Genomic DNA, 15224 nt, shown 5'->3' on the forward strand with positions numbered 1-15224 from the left:
AGGCCCCCCTCTGGAAGTGTTTTAATCATACACCTCTGGTTTCCTTAAACACATTTCTTTCTGGAATCACACATACAATATCCCTCAATCAGCACCCTCTCTCTTGCTCTCTCTATAGGATTGTCTCTATAAAAAAAATCAACTTCTTTATTATTTCCTACCACAACTAAAGAAAGAAATAAGAGGAATAGATAAGAAAATAAGAGATGAGAGGAGGGGAGAAAAAAAGAGAGAGGAGGCAAGAAAATGCTTTGTACTGATGTTTTCTTCAAACAGCCATCCCATTTTTCTATTTCCTTCTTAGGAGAATACTTTGAGAGGAACTTCTGATTCTGTCTTCACATATCAAACTTCTTTGCTTTTCCCTCAGTGCTATTCCTTCATCTAAGGCTGTGAATGCCACCCATAGACTCTTACATACAGCTTTGGCAGTGCTGGCCTTCCTGCACAGCCCTTCCCAGCTACTTTCCAGTTTGTCTTATTTCTAGCATTTCCCAGCATCTGACAACCTTTGTGAACATTCTTCACTTGTTTCCTTTAACTATCCTCCCCACCAAAATAGGTACTTCAGGGAAGGGTAGTCCTTGGCTGTTACCACTGGATTCTTAGAGACTACAATAGGGTTTGGCATATTAAAAAGGCAAGAAGCAATGAAGGAATAAAGAAGGACAGAAGGAAGGAAAAGGGAACATAGGAGGGAAAGAAGAAAAGAAGGAAGGAAGGAAGGAAGGAAGGAAGGAAGGAAGGAAGGAAGGAAAGAAGGAAATAAAAAGATAGTAGGTAAGACGTCTCACATAGACCATACCCTTTCAGAGGGGAATGGAAATGGGTGTGAGGACATGGGAAGTACATTGTGATTGAGTGCTGTAACTCTATTCAGACATGCTTTATCTGTAAACCTTCCTTGCTTGTTTTTACCATTACTTTTTGTTGTTGTGGTTAGGAAGAGATCCCAGGCTGACCACCAACTTTCAATCCTCTTGTTTCAGTTTCCCAAATGCTAAAATTTCAAACATTTTTTATTATGTTAAGTTATAATTTACTCTTTAAAATCTCTTCTTAAATGTTAGTCATCAAAATATCTCTTGTGATATAGTGTCACTTCAGGCCATTTGTGAGTTTTCTCACTTCCTGCATTTTCTGAGGAATTTATAAATCTCTTCTAGATAGAAATCTGGATCACTCTGTAATGCACATCAAAATTCTCCAGAATCCATATATTAGATACTTCCTGAATGTCATTCTATACAATCTCCTGAATGTAGATGTGTGTGTGTGTGTGTGTGTGTGTGTGTGTGTGTGTGTGTGTGCGCGCGCGCGCACATATCTCCCAGATGGCTGCATTTGAGTTACTCAAGACACTTCAAATTCAAGAGATTTTTTTCCCCAAACTTGTAATCTCAACCTATAAATGTACATGCAAAATATTAGACAAAATACAGAGTCACCAAAGTGAATTATGTCATTTAATCTAAAATAAAATTTCTGGAACTTACCTTACAAAAAATATTTTGCTGTACAGAGAATTTTTATAGACAATAAAATTAAAGTTGCATTGTTTGCATTATTCAATGATTAGAATAAACAAATTTCTGACAACAAGAAGATGTTTAGGGCTGGGTATCTGTTTCAGAGTATCTGCCTAACATGTGCACAAATCATGCTCATGATTCAAAAAAATAACTGAAGAGAGAATTACAACTAAGTTTTCAAATTCTCATCAATGAGAAGTGTGTAACAAGTCTACCACCTTTAAAGTGAAAGAAGAGCTAATCAAATGGAAATGCAGTTGATTTCATTGCTTTCACAGTGTTCTAAAGTATTCATGAATCTCTTGAACACTGTATTATATTCCTACCAAAAAATCAACTTGATTTAAGAAAAGAGTTGCTGGTGCTAAGAAAAGTCATAGCAAGTTTTATCTGCCTCACTGTGTGTCTGTTTTTATTATCCCCCAGCGAATAGCATTAATTAATTTTCTCTGTGTACACTATTCAGTTCATTGCCAAATTAACTCTTAACATTAATGCCTAGGTCTCTGAATAAGTAATGGAACTTAAATTGAATAAATTGGATATTAAGAAAGTATTACGATTCATATTAAAATTATATCAGCTAAAAGCCAAGATCTTCATTAAGTCAGTTTGCTCTAACTACAGGGAGATACCCATGAAGCCACCCACTAATTGTTTTAGAGGACTATAAATGTGGGCAAAATACATTAGAAATACGATGAAGCTGGACTAAACGCAATCTGATCCATGCAGCACATCCCCACTGCAGCTGAGCGTGCTCATGGGGTGAAAAGTCCCCTCAACCTTCCTCAGATGTTCCAACTGAAACACATGTTCAGTTTATCTTTTTAAATTAAAACACACAGTCAGAAATGCAATTCTGAGCAGCTAGACAATCAGCAGTATGTGATGCAGGGCATTTTAACTTCTGTTCTGCATTTGTGGTCCATTTATTTTCCTAAACAAGTGTGCTCACAATTTTGACTGGAGAGTGAAATATTTCCATTTAATTACACTGGTCACTAAAGTACATATAAATTAGTTTGAAGAGAGCATGATGACTGTGTAACTATCTTCTTTCTCTGAAAATAACTGCAGCATCTCTGCCCTCATGTTTATGTTGTGTGTACTCTCTCAGCTCAGTTAGGAATTTATTCTTCAGTGGGGGGCCATTCAGCTTAGTGCTTCCCACAGGCCCAGCATCACCACACTAGCGCAAGAAATCGGGGGAATCATTTTCATGGTCCATTTTCCAAATGCATGCTTTATTCCATTTTAAGTGTGTATTTGTTGAGACTTATATTTCAAAGATAAAATGAAATGTGCATTTAAATGTTTGTTATGTCCAATAATACCACGCAAATCACCCAATAATGGAATAGTGTAATCACTGATACCAGAAGATGGCATTTCTAACACCAGAAAAAGGAAGCGAAGAGAAAAAAGTTGGTGTTTATCTCATCTTGTGCATAACAAACTTAAAAGAAGATTCCATGAATATAATTTGGGCTTTTGTAGATTGCCATACAGTGTCATGTTTTCTTAACACATGTTTTCTATATCTTGGAAACATAGAAAATGGTATTTAAAACAGAAATAATAACCTTTACTCACAACTAAAATGCTTTTTCAGTCCTATCAATTGCCTCATTTTCAATTTGTTATAAAATGTGAAATTGTTTGAGTAGAGTTTAGAAAGCACAAAAATTGTACGTGGTAAAGCAGCCTGGACTCAGACTTGCCACTTGACCCTCCATGGTCTTGGGGTGGTGAGCAGAGAGTTGCTATGGAATGCTTCTTAGGCAGAGATTCTCAACATGTATCTCATACCCTTCATATTTTTACATTATGAGTCACAATGGTATCAACATAACAGTTATGAAGTAGCAACGAAACATTTCATGTTTGGGGGGTGGTGGTCAACACAACATAAAGAACTGTATTAAAGGATCACAGCATTAAGAAGCTTGAGAACCACTGTAAGATTTAGAGAAACAAAAACAGTGTCTGTACTGTGTTGGCAGGTACTGAACAGCAAGATGAAGGAAGAGAGTCCACATTCCCCTTGTTTTCTATTTAGCATTTGTGATACGGTCATTATGAAAAAGATCCAAAGCCACAAATAATTTTATTGTGACCAGGGAGTTATTAAAATTCCTAAAGCTGTGAATAGTTTTTTTTTCTGATTTTATAGGTGAAGATTATAGATCATAAAATATTATCATTACACAGACCCCAAAATTTTGCTACCAGGGAGGCATTTGGAGCCAACCCTCTGTAACTCTGAAATAATGACCTGACTTTCTGGTTCTCCCGGATTGTCACTATGTAAAAACAGAAAGTCTTAAATTCTAAGAAGCCAGTCCATCCTAGACACACATGACAGTTGCCATTTCATTTGGTAAATGCTGTGTTGAGTAAGTAGATGGATAGGAAATGAAGGCTTAGCAAATTGTAAAGTATGCTGAAAGTGTTGTTGCTGACTGGCAGTCCGTTTTGATTACTATCAATCTTGCTGTAAAGCAAGGGTATTTTCACTTGCTTTAAAAAACACTATCTGTTCTGCAAAAACAGAATTCTGTCATCTAATCAGTGAAGTAAATAGGTCACCAGCACAATAAACAGTGTAGCCTGAGACAGCTGAGTGATAATTCCCACCTGCTCAGCCCTGCCAGACAATTAAAATGTTCCTTAACAATACCTTACTTTCTGTAAAATAATGTTTTGCATGACATACTTCAGGATTGGAGTTTCACTGCTTGGTAAAAATTCTCATAGTCATTCCTAAGAGAGCACGAGCTATTTAACTAAACCACATTATTATATGCCTTTTTTTTCCTTTCTTTTTCTTTCTTTTTCTTTTGGTTTTTCAAGACAGGGTTTCTTTCTCTGTGTAGTTTTGGTGCCTGTTCTGGATCTCGCTCTGTAGCCCAGGCTGGTTTGAACTTGCAGAGATCCCCCTTGTTCTTCCTCCCAAGTGCTGGGATTATAGGAGTATGCCACCACCTCCCGGCAAATTATTATATACCTTTAAAGGATCTTGTGCAATATAATATTCTGATCCTTTGCTTTACAAAATAATTATTAACAGGATCAAAATAGTGGGTTCTTTGACAGTTAAATAAATTTATAAGAAAAAATTGGATATATAAGAATCAAATAGAGACTCAAGTAAAAGAACAGTGGGAGAAAGTGCACTGTGAGCCTAAAATTATTCACTTATCTTAATTTCAAATTCACCAACTGTCCACCCTCTGGAAGTGCTGTCTGTGATAAGGTCATCTTTAATTTACTGTAAAGCATCTTGAACAAGTGCCCTTTGGAACTGCAGTACATAGAGACATGAAACCTTCATGAATCTCCACCTCTTTGGCAATCACACAAGCTAGTCACAATTCCTAAGAGGAAAGTGAGAGCTCAGTGGAAAGAAACTAGAATTAGTGACTTTTATCATTTTCCATGAATAACAAAAATAATCTCAATGACTGTGAAAAAAGAAACACTGTTATTTTCAAAAGAACACATTTAAATACATGTATACATATTTAAAAGCATATATATATATGCATTTATATATCTAAAATATAAAGATTGTCAGTTGATTTCAGTACAAAAATCTTACTTAAGGAGCAAGCGTCTTGCATTCAGAGACTTGGAATTGTGTACTTACAGATTCAAATCCTCAGTAAAGCTAATTGCACAAACTCAAATAGAAAAAGATGTTCAGTTTAAAGCAATGTCTGGATTTGATTCAGCCACAACGAGGGCTTGCTCAGAGGTAGAGCTTTCATTTCATGGCTGAATCAGTCACCTTCCTCACTCCCTTGCTGTCCTTGTCCACAATTCCTTAGAGTTAACAACTTATGAAAAAGCACAGACTGTCTAGAGTGATTACTCTGGCTTCAGTTTCTACATTTGGTGACCAAAGATGTCTATCACCAGTCACTGGAGTTTTTACAGGATGGACAGACCATGGGTGAGGGCAGAGATTCAGCAAAAATTAGAAATATTTATATAGCTTTTACTAAGGGCCCAAAGTGGCTTTTCATATAATTGTTGCAGCTGATATTTTGAAGAAATCTTGCTGACCTACAAGTGTTCTTTGAAGGAAGAATTGAGTGAATGCAGCTGAGCACAGATGTCCTTCTTTATAATCATAAATATGAATAATTCATTCAAATGGCAAATATATATTTATTTGCAAATACCTTTTTCAGGATATATAATATGGGCAACATCAGTATTGTAAATATATGAGATTAATTTACATATGTCTTTTTTAACTACCAAGTACAGGGGTTTAAATGCACCAACCTTTGAGGTGCTGTGAGTTATTTTAATATTTGCAGTAGTAAATGCTGAGTCTTCACTGTGTCTGGTCAGTTTAAATATTCACAAAGTAAAATTAATTTTATTAGGCTCTCAGGGTACTATTTAATGCACAATGCTAATTACTGGACTGAGAAAGATTATACTATTTTCAGACAGGTCCAATAATTCTCTTAGGGCAGCAATTAAGAAAGTTTGAGTATATGTGTTAAGCCAACTCCTGAGTAAAATGAGATTCTTATGTGAAAGCCATTATTTAAAGTGCCACATAAATGTTAGTCCCTGATGGTAGCTGAGTTCCTTAATACCATCAGGACATCAAAGACACAGAGTGGAGCAAAGGTTACTATATGAAAAGGAAGCATGGATATGCTCATCTTGCAAGGTAGAAACACTGAAGTCACAAAATGTATCTAAAAATGAAAATAGTTCTCATGTTTGTTATACTAACAAGTCTATTTACATTCTGCCTACTTTTGAAATCTTTAGGAGAGGTGGAAGATCTATTTTCCATTGTCCCTTGTAAATACAAAGTCAGGTTACCGTTACTGCAACTTCCCAATTTATCACCAGAGCAAACAGCTCAGGGCTCTTCTGCTTGTAGAAGAGAATTAAAGCAAATTCCATAACAATGATAATCTAGTATTTTCTTTCTTGATAGTCTGATAATTGCAAAGTTCTTATTTTTTTCCAGATTATTACTGTTCTTTCTACAAATATCTTCTTTGAGCATCTCTTGTACAAATACTATGTGATTTAGCACATGCTTCTCAGGGTCTTGCATTTTTTAAAAATCTGAACATAGCTTTCAATGGCAACAACTTGCCATTGACTTACAAACATGGAGATAAAACTAACAACATCATGAGTGAATTAATTTCAATATGTGACAGGTCAATATGTAGAGGTCAAGAATAATTTCAAAAGGAAAAAAATACCTTGAAACAGAAGCACTACAATGTCACCTCCCTTGAATGGAGTAAAGCCTATGGTTTAACGAACTGATACCCAGCTCCCATGAAGAGATATCATTTGATTAAGATTGAAGAATCATAAAAGGCTTACTTCTGCAGACAGGTATGGAGAGAATGTTCTAGAAGAGGGAATAGTCAGTGTAGAGGCACTCAGTGGGAACATGTCAGAGTGTTTAAGGACTAAAATGGAAAAAACACAGGTGAAGTGACATTGGTGAGGGGACATTGCCAAGAACTGAGGCCACAGGTGAGGTAAAGAATGTGAGCAATTCCTGTGTCAAGGAGACAACTTTGATGTCTATGCCAAGTGCAAAATGATACTGGAGCTTTTGGAGAAGACTCATGACACACTCCAATTCCATTTTAAAGGGAACACAAAAACTGAAGGAATGGAAGAGAGGAGAAGCAGTTCTCAAGATGGCATCACAACAGGATAGAGAGTGGGTGGTGGTTGGGTTTGGGTTGGTTGCAGAGGACAAGACAAGGCTTGGTGAGAACTGAGACAGAATTAATGGATTTCATGCCAGGTTGGATAATAGCTGTGAGAGGAAGTGTAGTGTTTATATTTCCAAATGTTTGCTCTAAATAGCACATGGTGGTTGGAGTTGCTGTGATATGTATTGGAAAATTGATGTAAAGAGGAGTTTACAGAGGCTGGAGAGGACACATGTGGTATTGTATTCCCTAAAATATTGTGTACCCTAATAAAATTATTTGGGGTCAGAGACAGAACAGCCACAATATCATACATAGAAGATAGACAGTGGTAGCACACGCCTTTAATCCTAGCATTCCAGAGGCAAAGATTTACCTGGATTTCTGTTCAAGGATACAGCCAAACAGGTGACTCACACCTTTAAACCCAGGGAGTGATGGTAGAAAGTAGAAAGATATAGAAGGCATGATGACCAGAAACTAGAAGCATTTGGCTGGTTAAGCATTCAGGCTTTCAAGCAGCAGTACAGGTGAGAGCCATTGGGATGAGGACACAGAAGCTTGCAGTCTGAGGAAACAAGATCAGCTGAGGAACTGGCTAGATGAGGAAACTGTGGCTTGTTCTGCTTCTCTGATCTTCCAGCATTCACCCCAATACCTGGTCCCAGGTTTGTTTTTATTAAGATCTTCTAAGATTCATGCTATAGACACAGGCATCAATAGGAACTCAAAAGTTCATAAATGGTAATAAAGAGGAATGTTTGAGATGATGACAGGACCATTTCTGCCAATGCTACAAAGTGATTATTGGCTTCTGATGTAAAAGTTCATGAATATCTTGTGTTTTGTCTCACAAAGAACAATGCTTTCTACAGTAGAAATTCAATGAATATATTTTGATCAAAAGAATGAATACATGAATGTTGTCACAAGTCACTAGAATGTTAGTGAGAATCAGATTTAATGTCTCAGTGCTATGATTCCAATTACTTTTAATTATGTAAGCATGAAGAAATTTAAAAATTGCTATTTGTTTGATCATTACTTAAAATATTTAAAATATTAAAATGAATTTTCACAGGTATCAATGGAATATATTTTAATTAAGAAACTGTGGAATTTATATTAAGTATTATGAATTTTTACTCTGAACCACTTATTTCTCCTTCCCACAACTTGATATATCTTCTAAAGCCTAGCCATAGAAGAATTTGATTTGGTGACTTAGAATTAAATAAGGTTTCCATGCCAACAGCTCTTATTGCCTAAGACTTTTACAATTTTTATTGTAAAGTCCTAAAATGTGATTTTAAACAACAGTGTGTCTGCTACAACAAGCAAGGCCCTCCAAAGCAGCAGGAAGGAGAATTTCCTCACTAGACAGTCATTTCATTATAGAGGTTTGCCTCCCTTGCTTTAAGAAAAAAAAAAAAAAAGCACTGAAACACACTCTTTATTTAGACACATATAGAGCTCCTTCTTACTTCTACCTATAAAAGTAGAAGAGGGTTATAAAAATATTAGTTTTCTCATATTAATATCTTTATCTTCTTGGTTACAACTTTCAGTGTTCAACTATACCCTAAAAGTAGAGTTTTATATTATTCGTTAGTGTATATATATTCATAATCTTTGAATTGCATTCTGCTTTGATGCTCAGGATATAACTCATTCCCTCCCACTCTGTCCTGCATGACATGTAGATCATCCCCTTGTTCAGTCCATCCACCCTGCACATGGCACCCTCCCATTGTTCATAGTCTCTATACCAGGTCCACTCTAGAGAATGTGTGCTCAGATCCTTCTAACGGCAGCTTCATTGTACTTAGCAGTGTCACCACAGACCAGTGGGAATGCAAGTTTTGATGTGTTGGTGAGACTGTAAAGAACTTTTTTATGTGAAAAAGTAAAAATCCCCAACTCATGAAGGAAAGGAGGAAAGTGATGCAATGCCTGCATCATCTATCTTGCCTCACTTCATCACAGAGACATTGTATCATCATCCCAAATTATCACATAAGGGAAGAATGAGCATGGCACAGGAAGATATTATGGCACCCCATTTACATTACATGCATTACAGTATATTGCTGTGGCTCTGTTTTGTCATTGACTTGCTAATCTTTAACTGTGCCTAATGTATAAATTGAACTTTATAATCAGTATATATATATATGACAAATGCAGTGTGTGTGTGCATGTGTGGTTAGGATAGAAGGAACAATGGAGGGAGGGAAGAGAGAGGACAGGGAAAACAAAAGAGCGAAGTTCCTTCATTTTAGGAAAGGGTTGGGAAAAGAAACAGACCTTTATTTACTTTTATGCTTCTAATACTATGCTAATGTTCTGTAATTATTTAACCTCCACCCCAGCCTGTAGTTAACAGCTTTGTGTGAACTGCACAGAGAACTACCGACCAAAGGTAAAATAGTGATTAAGTAGACACTATTGTAGAGCTTGATATGCTCTATGATTTCAGGAATCCACTCAGTTTAGGCTCATTTTCAGAGGATATCATGGGGCTCTCTCTTGTAATTATAGCCTCTTAGATCTACGGACAGCTGAGTAGCTGTAGCACTTACAAGTAAAACATGCCTGTTTCATTTCACAAGTTCAAAATTATTTCTTACAATAGCATAAGATTTGCAGTTTTCTCTTTATCATGCTGGGGCATGACTTTTTGTCTCCACATGATACTCCTTCCCAAATCCCCTTCTTTTTCTTTTCTTTCAGTCCTAGCTTCATGTAAAGAGTATCCTTCTTTTATTTCGGTTGTGTGATTCATTCCTTGGCCCTCTAGTACAGAGCAATATATATCTGAATTAGAATGAACTCTAGCCCAGAGATGAATTTCCCCTAAAGGCTTCCAGTGATCTGTATGAAGCCTCTGGGGTAAAATAGAGAAATTACAACATGTTCAACTTGGAATAGACTAGCAACTGGCTGAAATTCCCTGCATTTTGGAAAAGGATAGGAGAAGCCATGAGTCTTTATTAGGATCTATGGTTCTCATAATGTGATAACATCTACTGAATGGTATTTAGTCTTCACAACAGCTAGGAAATAACAGCCATGATTGTGCTACATGGATGAGAACCCTGAACTGATCAAATGCAGATTCCAAATCTGTTTTAAACCTACAAGCCTTCCTACTTTGCAGTATCCCACTATGAGGAACTGTAATAAACACTCTGAAAATTAGGCAACACAGCCAAGAGAAAGACATTGTAGAAGAAAAGGAAGCAAAGAAAAGGCACATTGGGTGAGCTCAACAGATTGAATTCTGGGACAAAGTTTCAACAAAATTTTAATAGAGTAAATTTCTGATTCCTTGATATAAGACATATGAAGGCAAATGATGAAGTGGATTCTAGGAGACAAAATGAAATCTCATTTTCTATGTTTCTCAAAGAGGCAGTATGGGGAACCCACAATGAGTACTAGAAGAATGTGAAGAGAAAGTGGATTCTATCTAAGGATGTGGGAGGAATGCCCTTTCCATTACACATCTTAAACATTATCATTTATCAACAGACAGAAGCCTGAAGTCCAAGGAAGGGATGCATGAGCTGTGAAATGTGCATTAAGACAGATGGAGACCTGCCTGTGACACCAGGAGTCCAATGTCATTCTCAGAAGCTGTGTTACATCACAATATCTCACAAGACCACATAATAGACAGCAGAAATATTCAAGTCAAGATCATTAAACAGGAACTCACTTACCTTTTAGAAAAAATAAAGTGTTTTTAAACATTTTAGAAAATGGTTCTCAGGGGTGGGAATTTAGCTCAATGGTAGAGTGCTTGCCTAACAAGCACAAGGCCTGGGGTTCAATCTTCCGCTCAAAAGAAAAAAAAAAAAAAGGAAATGGTTCTCTGAAATTGACTTAAATTCAAAGGATCTATTCATATATACCAAATATTGAACTTCAAACTTTCTATAGTTTATTTAGGGAAATTTCAGAACCAGATACAAATATATAATCATATATACACTTTATGTGTGATCAACTAGTTCCCTGATAACTTTATATATATTTCCATATTACACAATCACTAATATGTATATATCACCTTTTCTCCTTAATTTAACACATTTCCAGTTCCATAAAAAAGACCATTATGTGTGCTCTAAACCATTTGCCCTCAGTTTAATAATACTGTCTTAACTGAGTCTGAATCTTAATTCTACTCTCAGTAAGAGCAGCAACAAGGGATAAATACTCTCATTAGCAGAAATACCTAAATTAGGCAGTAAACATGTGTGCACATGTGTCTACACGATATACAGAAGAAGGACTCAGTTCCCAGATGGATGCAGGACAAAGAAAGCCAGCACACTTCTTATGAAGGCACTTCAGTCATCTCTCAAGGATTCTGCCTGATGGTGTAGGCATCATGTTGATGTTTCCATTATTAAAGTAGTCATGATTTTATCATCTTTCTGATTCATCCAGGTTACTCATGTTCAATTATTTTATACATACCACACACTTACATACCACATGTATGCATTTTATGTGTGGCCATATGCTTGTTGTCTAAACTGTATACACGTGAGATAATGGATAAAAGCCCACATCTACTCTTCTTCCTTTGATTTCTTTGCAGACAAAATATTGCAAGTGACAGCCAGAGCTTTTTGTTCTTTGGTTCTTAAGTTTAAAAATGGATTCCTCAGACAAGGCTTCCCAAGACATATAATTTATGTTTTTGCCTGCCATGTGTTCCATGGCTTGCTGTGCCTTCCCATCCAATGGTCTTTCTACTGTCTGCCCTCATGGTACTGAGTACAGACAGAAACCTGTCCTTTAATTTGCCTCCAAAGATTCTAGCTGAGAATCCACAGAATATAAAAATTCCAATAGAACGGGGCGGTGGTGGTGCACACCTGTAATCCCAGCACTCAGGAGGCTGAGGCAGGTGGATCTCTGTGAGTTTGAGGCCAGCCTGGTCTACAAAGTGAGTTCCAGGACAGCCTCCAAAGCTACAGAGAAACCCTGTCTCAAAAAACAAAACAAACAAACAAACAAACAAACAAAAAATTCCAATAGATAAGTAAATGAATGAAAACATTGTAGAGATGCAGATACAGAAGAACACTACAGTAACACACTATTTTTTCTTACGTAAAAAAAGCAAAATATTGAAAATGTGTTCATCAGTCTGTGTGCTCACCTTTTTGGACAGCACACTATACCTTCTCATATTTTCTAAGCACTTTCTTTCCCTTAATGCAAACCTTAATTGTTGCTGTGTGTGCTCCGGGGTATTCTTTTTCTTCTAGTGTTGACCACCTTTCTATAAATTTAGACACCAGGGAATCGTCATAGTCCACAATCTGAAATCCAGAGACATTTGCACCTCCAAACTGAATTTTCAGCAGATCTCCATCAGTAAATCCCTAGATACAGAACACATTAGTGTTATCCCTGTGGAAGTTAACCTCTCCTGTGCCTCTCTACATATTATGTCTGTGAATGTTAAACACACACAGGAAAGATAAAATGCCTATGTAAAAGCTTCCATATATTTAACAGCCAATGCTCCTTACCACACCTCACATCATATAGGCATCATAGTGGGCCCCTAATCAACATGTTTACTGACTGGTCATCTCAAGAAAAGATCACAGGAAGTTTTCTCTTGTATTGAGACAGCTTCCATTTGTTAGGTAAGGACTGGGTCACCTTCATTGAGTTTATCATGGAGCAAAGCCATATGCATACATATGGAAAATATTGATCAAACTATTCTACATTAAACTGATCATTCACTCACCTGAAAAAATAGCTGTAAAATGAGGCGGGAGAAACAAACACCCAATTGGTGTTCTTAATTTTTTAACCGAAATGCAATTTCATGTTGCACGAATCTTAACAGTTCTCATTCATATAATCAAACCTGAGCCAGGTATTGGAGTAAATGCTGGAAGACCAGAGAAGCAGAACAAGCCACAGCTTCCTCAGCTGTTCCTCTTTTCCTCAGACTGGAAGCCTCTGAGTCCTCATCCAGAATGGCTTTCAGCTGAGGAATTGGTGAGGTGAGGAAGCTGTGGCTTATTCTGTTTCTCTGAACTTCTAGCATTCACCCCAATACCTGGCTCAGGTTTGATTTTATTACTAAGACATTCTAAAAATTTCTGCTACAATTTCACATTAAATGAGAAACAAATTTAATACAATAATTGAATTTCATCAAATAGTTACAGCTCAGGAGAGAAATTTGGGTGATTATGGGCATGTGTTCTGCTCTTGCAGAGGACCCAGGTTCCCTCCCAATAGCTACAATGGGCCAATCATATCCTGCAGTTACTTATTTTATGCCCACTTATGACAAGCACAGGTATTGTACTCATGAGCACAAACCCACAAATCATGATATACTTTTGTTAATCCAAATTATGTGCTAACATGAATTTTAATGGAATTTTTTTTAATCAAAGAAATAAAAGTCAAAATTTCAATGTGGCTATTATAAATGTATTTGCATTTTAAATGTATTTGTTCTGTCATGCATAATGATTAAATATATCCTGAATTAAGCATGGATGTTTTATTTGTTGTTAGTATTTAAAACATGAACTATTATACTTTTCACCTGGATGAAGATTGATTACTTCAGGTTACCCCACAATTTTGTTTCTACAGAGTTGGTGCTGAATGGACTCTTTGCCAACCAGTGTTGAAGGGTTTTCATCTTCCAAGTTCTCAATAGAAAATTAACACTTTCCCTCTGGCCAGTCTCTTATGCACAGTAGAAGGATGGTTGTAAGCAATTCTTTAACACTAGAGTGTCCTTTTTGTTAGAATGTGATCTATCAACACCTTGTACTTGGTGAATGCTGCTCCTTGAAGAACACCCTAACCTAATCCAAATTATTACTCAAATAGTATTTGCAAGAGACTGGAGATCAGACAAAACTCTATCTTCATGGCATCTGGAAATTAGCATTTCAATGTCATGAAATGTCTAAATTCTGAAAAATTACATCAGAATTGAGACTTCTTTACTAATTGAGTTACCAGAAGTTTGTGGGGAGAGGAAATCAAGGGTTTGGAAAAGGGAAAACAGACCCGAGTTCAGCTTCAGTATTAATTTAGATAGATTTCTAAATAGAATCATGACAAGAGCATGGACTTGCTCACTTAGACAGTTCTTTCCTTTTTCGTGGCATTACATATCAATTCTCAAATTGATGAAACACCTTCTGTCATTATTTCTCAATGTTCCAATATAATCTTCTCCATCTGGACATTTTAAAAGATCGCAGCTTTCACTGTGGCTCTGTGCTGTTCACCAAATGGCACAATTCACATAAGGGACTGAGTGTACAGGCTGTTCCGGGCCTGGAACACAGTTCAGCAAAGATACATTGCAGATCTTTGTTTCCTATTAGCTCTTGTGCCTACACAGAGTCCTTTCCAATCTCCTAGATACACACTAAGAGAAAAGCCCGGGAGACTGCCGCAGCAGCTAGTAATTATGCCACCAAAGAGAAAGTTCATCATGAACAGCCAACTTCCTCCAGACTCAGGTCACTGACTGTTACTGACTTGAAAACACTATGTTTGAAACTTTTGTTCTGGTGTGTGTGTGTGTGTGTGTGTGTGTGTGTGTGTCTTTCTGTCATACCAGGCTGTTTTCTACTCTATAAATCCTAAAAAGAAGCCTGCATTTGCATAAATACAAAGCCTTTGTAGAGTCATGTTTATCACATGGCCTAGAATAAACTTGCATTTGCTGCCTCTTTCCCCTTTTATCACCATATTTTTCTGAGTTTGTGCATGAGGTGGTGCAGAGATCCTTTCCAACAAACAAGGTCATAGCTACTCAGAGACCATGAGGAAAATCTAAGATTGTTTTACTACTCTTTTAGAACCCATTTTAGAAATAAAAACAAATGTTCAATAATCTAAATAGACTGGCTATAAGTAAGAAATAAAAAACCCCAAAGAAATATAATTAGCC

At 36.7% G+C, this 15224-nt stretch overlaps 1 protein-coding gene across 6 annotated transcripts in view; it reads right to left on the bottom strand.

The window, feature by feature from the left end:
* The window catches only part of Gria2 (glutamate ionotropic receptor AMPA type subunit 2), a 130484-nt gene that overhangs the window by 32156 nt on the left and 83104 nt on the right, over positions 1-15224 (bottom strand). For all 6 annotated transcript variants that reach the window (XM_036189917.1, XM_036189918.1, XM_036189920.1 and 3 more), the window contains exon 6: positions 12496-12657. In XM_036189917.1, the coding sequence (XP_036045810.1) occupies positions 12496-12657 (162 nt within the window). The remainder of the gene's footprint in view (positions 1-12495; positions 12658-15224) is intronic.

This window comes from Onychomys torridus, chromosome 6 (genome assembly GCF_903995425.1).
Source record: "Onychomys torridus chromosome 6, mOncTor1.1, whole genome shotgun sequence".
NCBI lineage: Eukaryota > Metazoa > Chordata > Mammalia > Rodentia > Cricetidae > Onychomys > Onychomys torridus.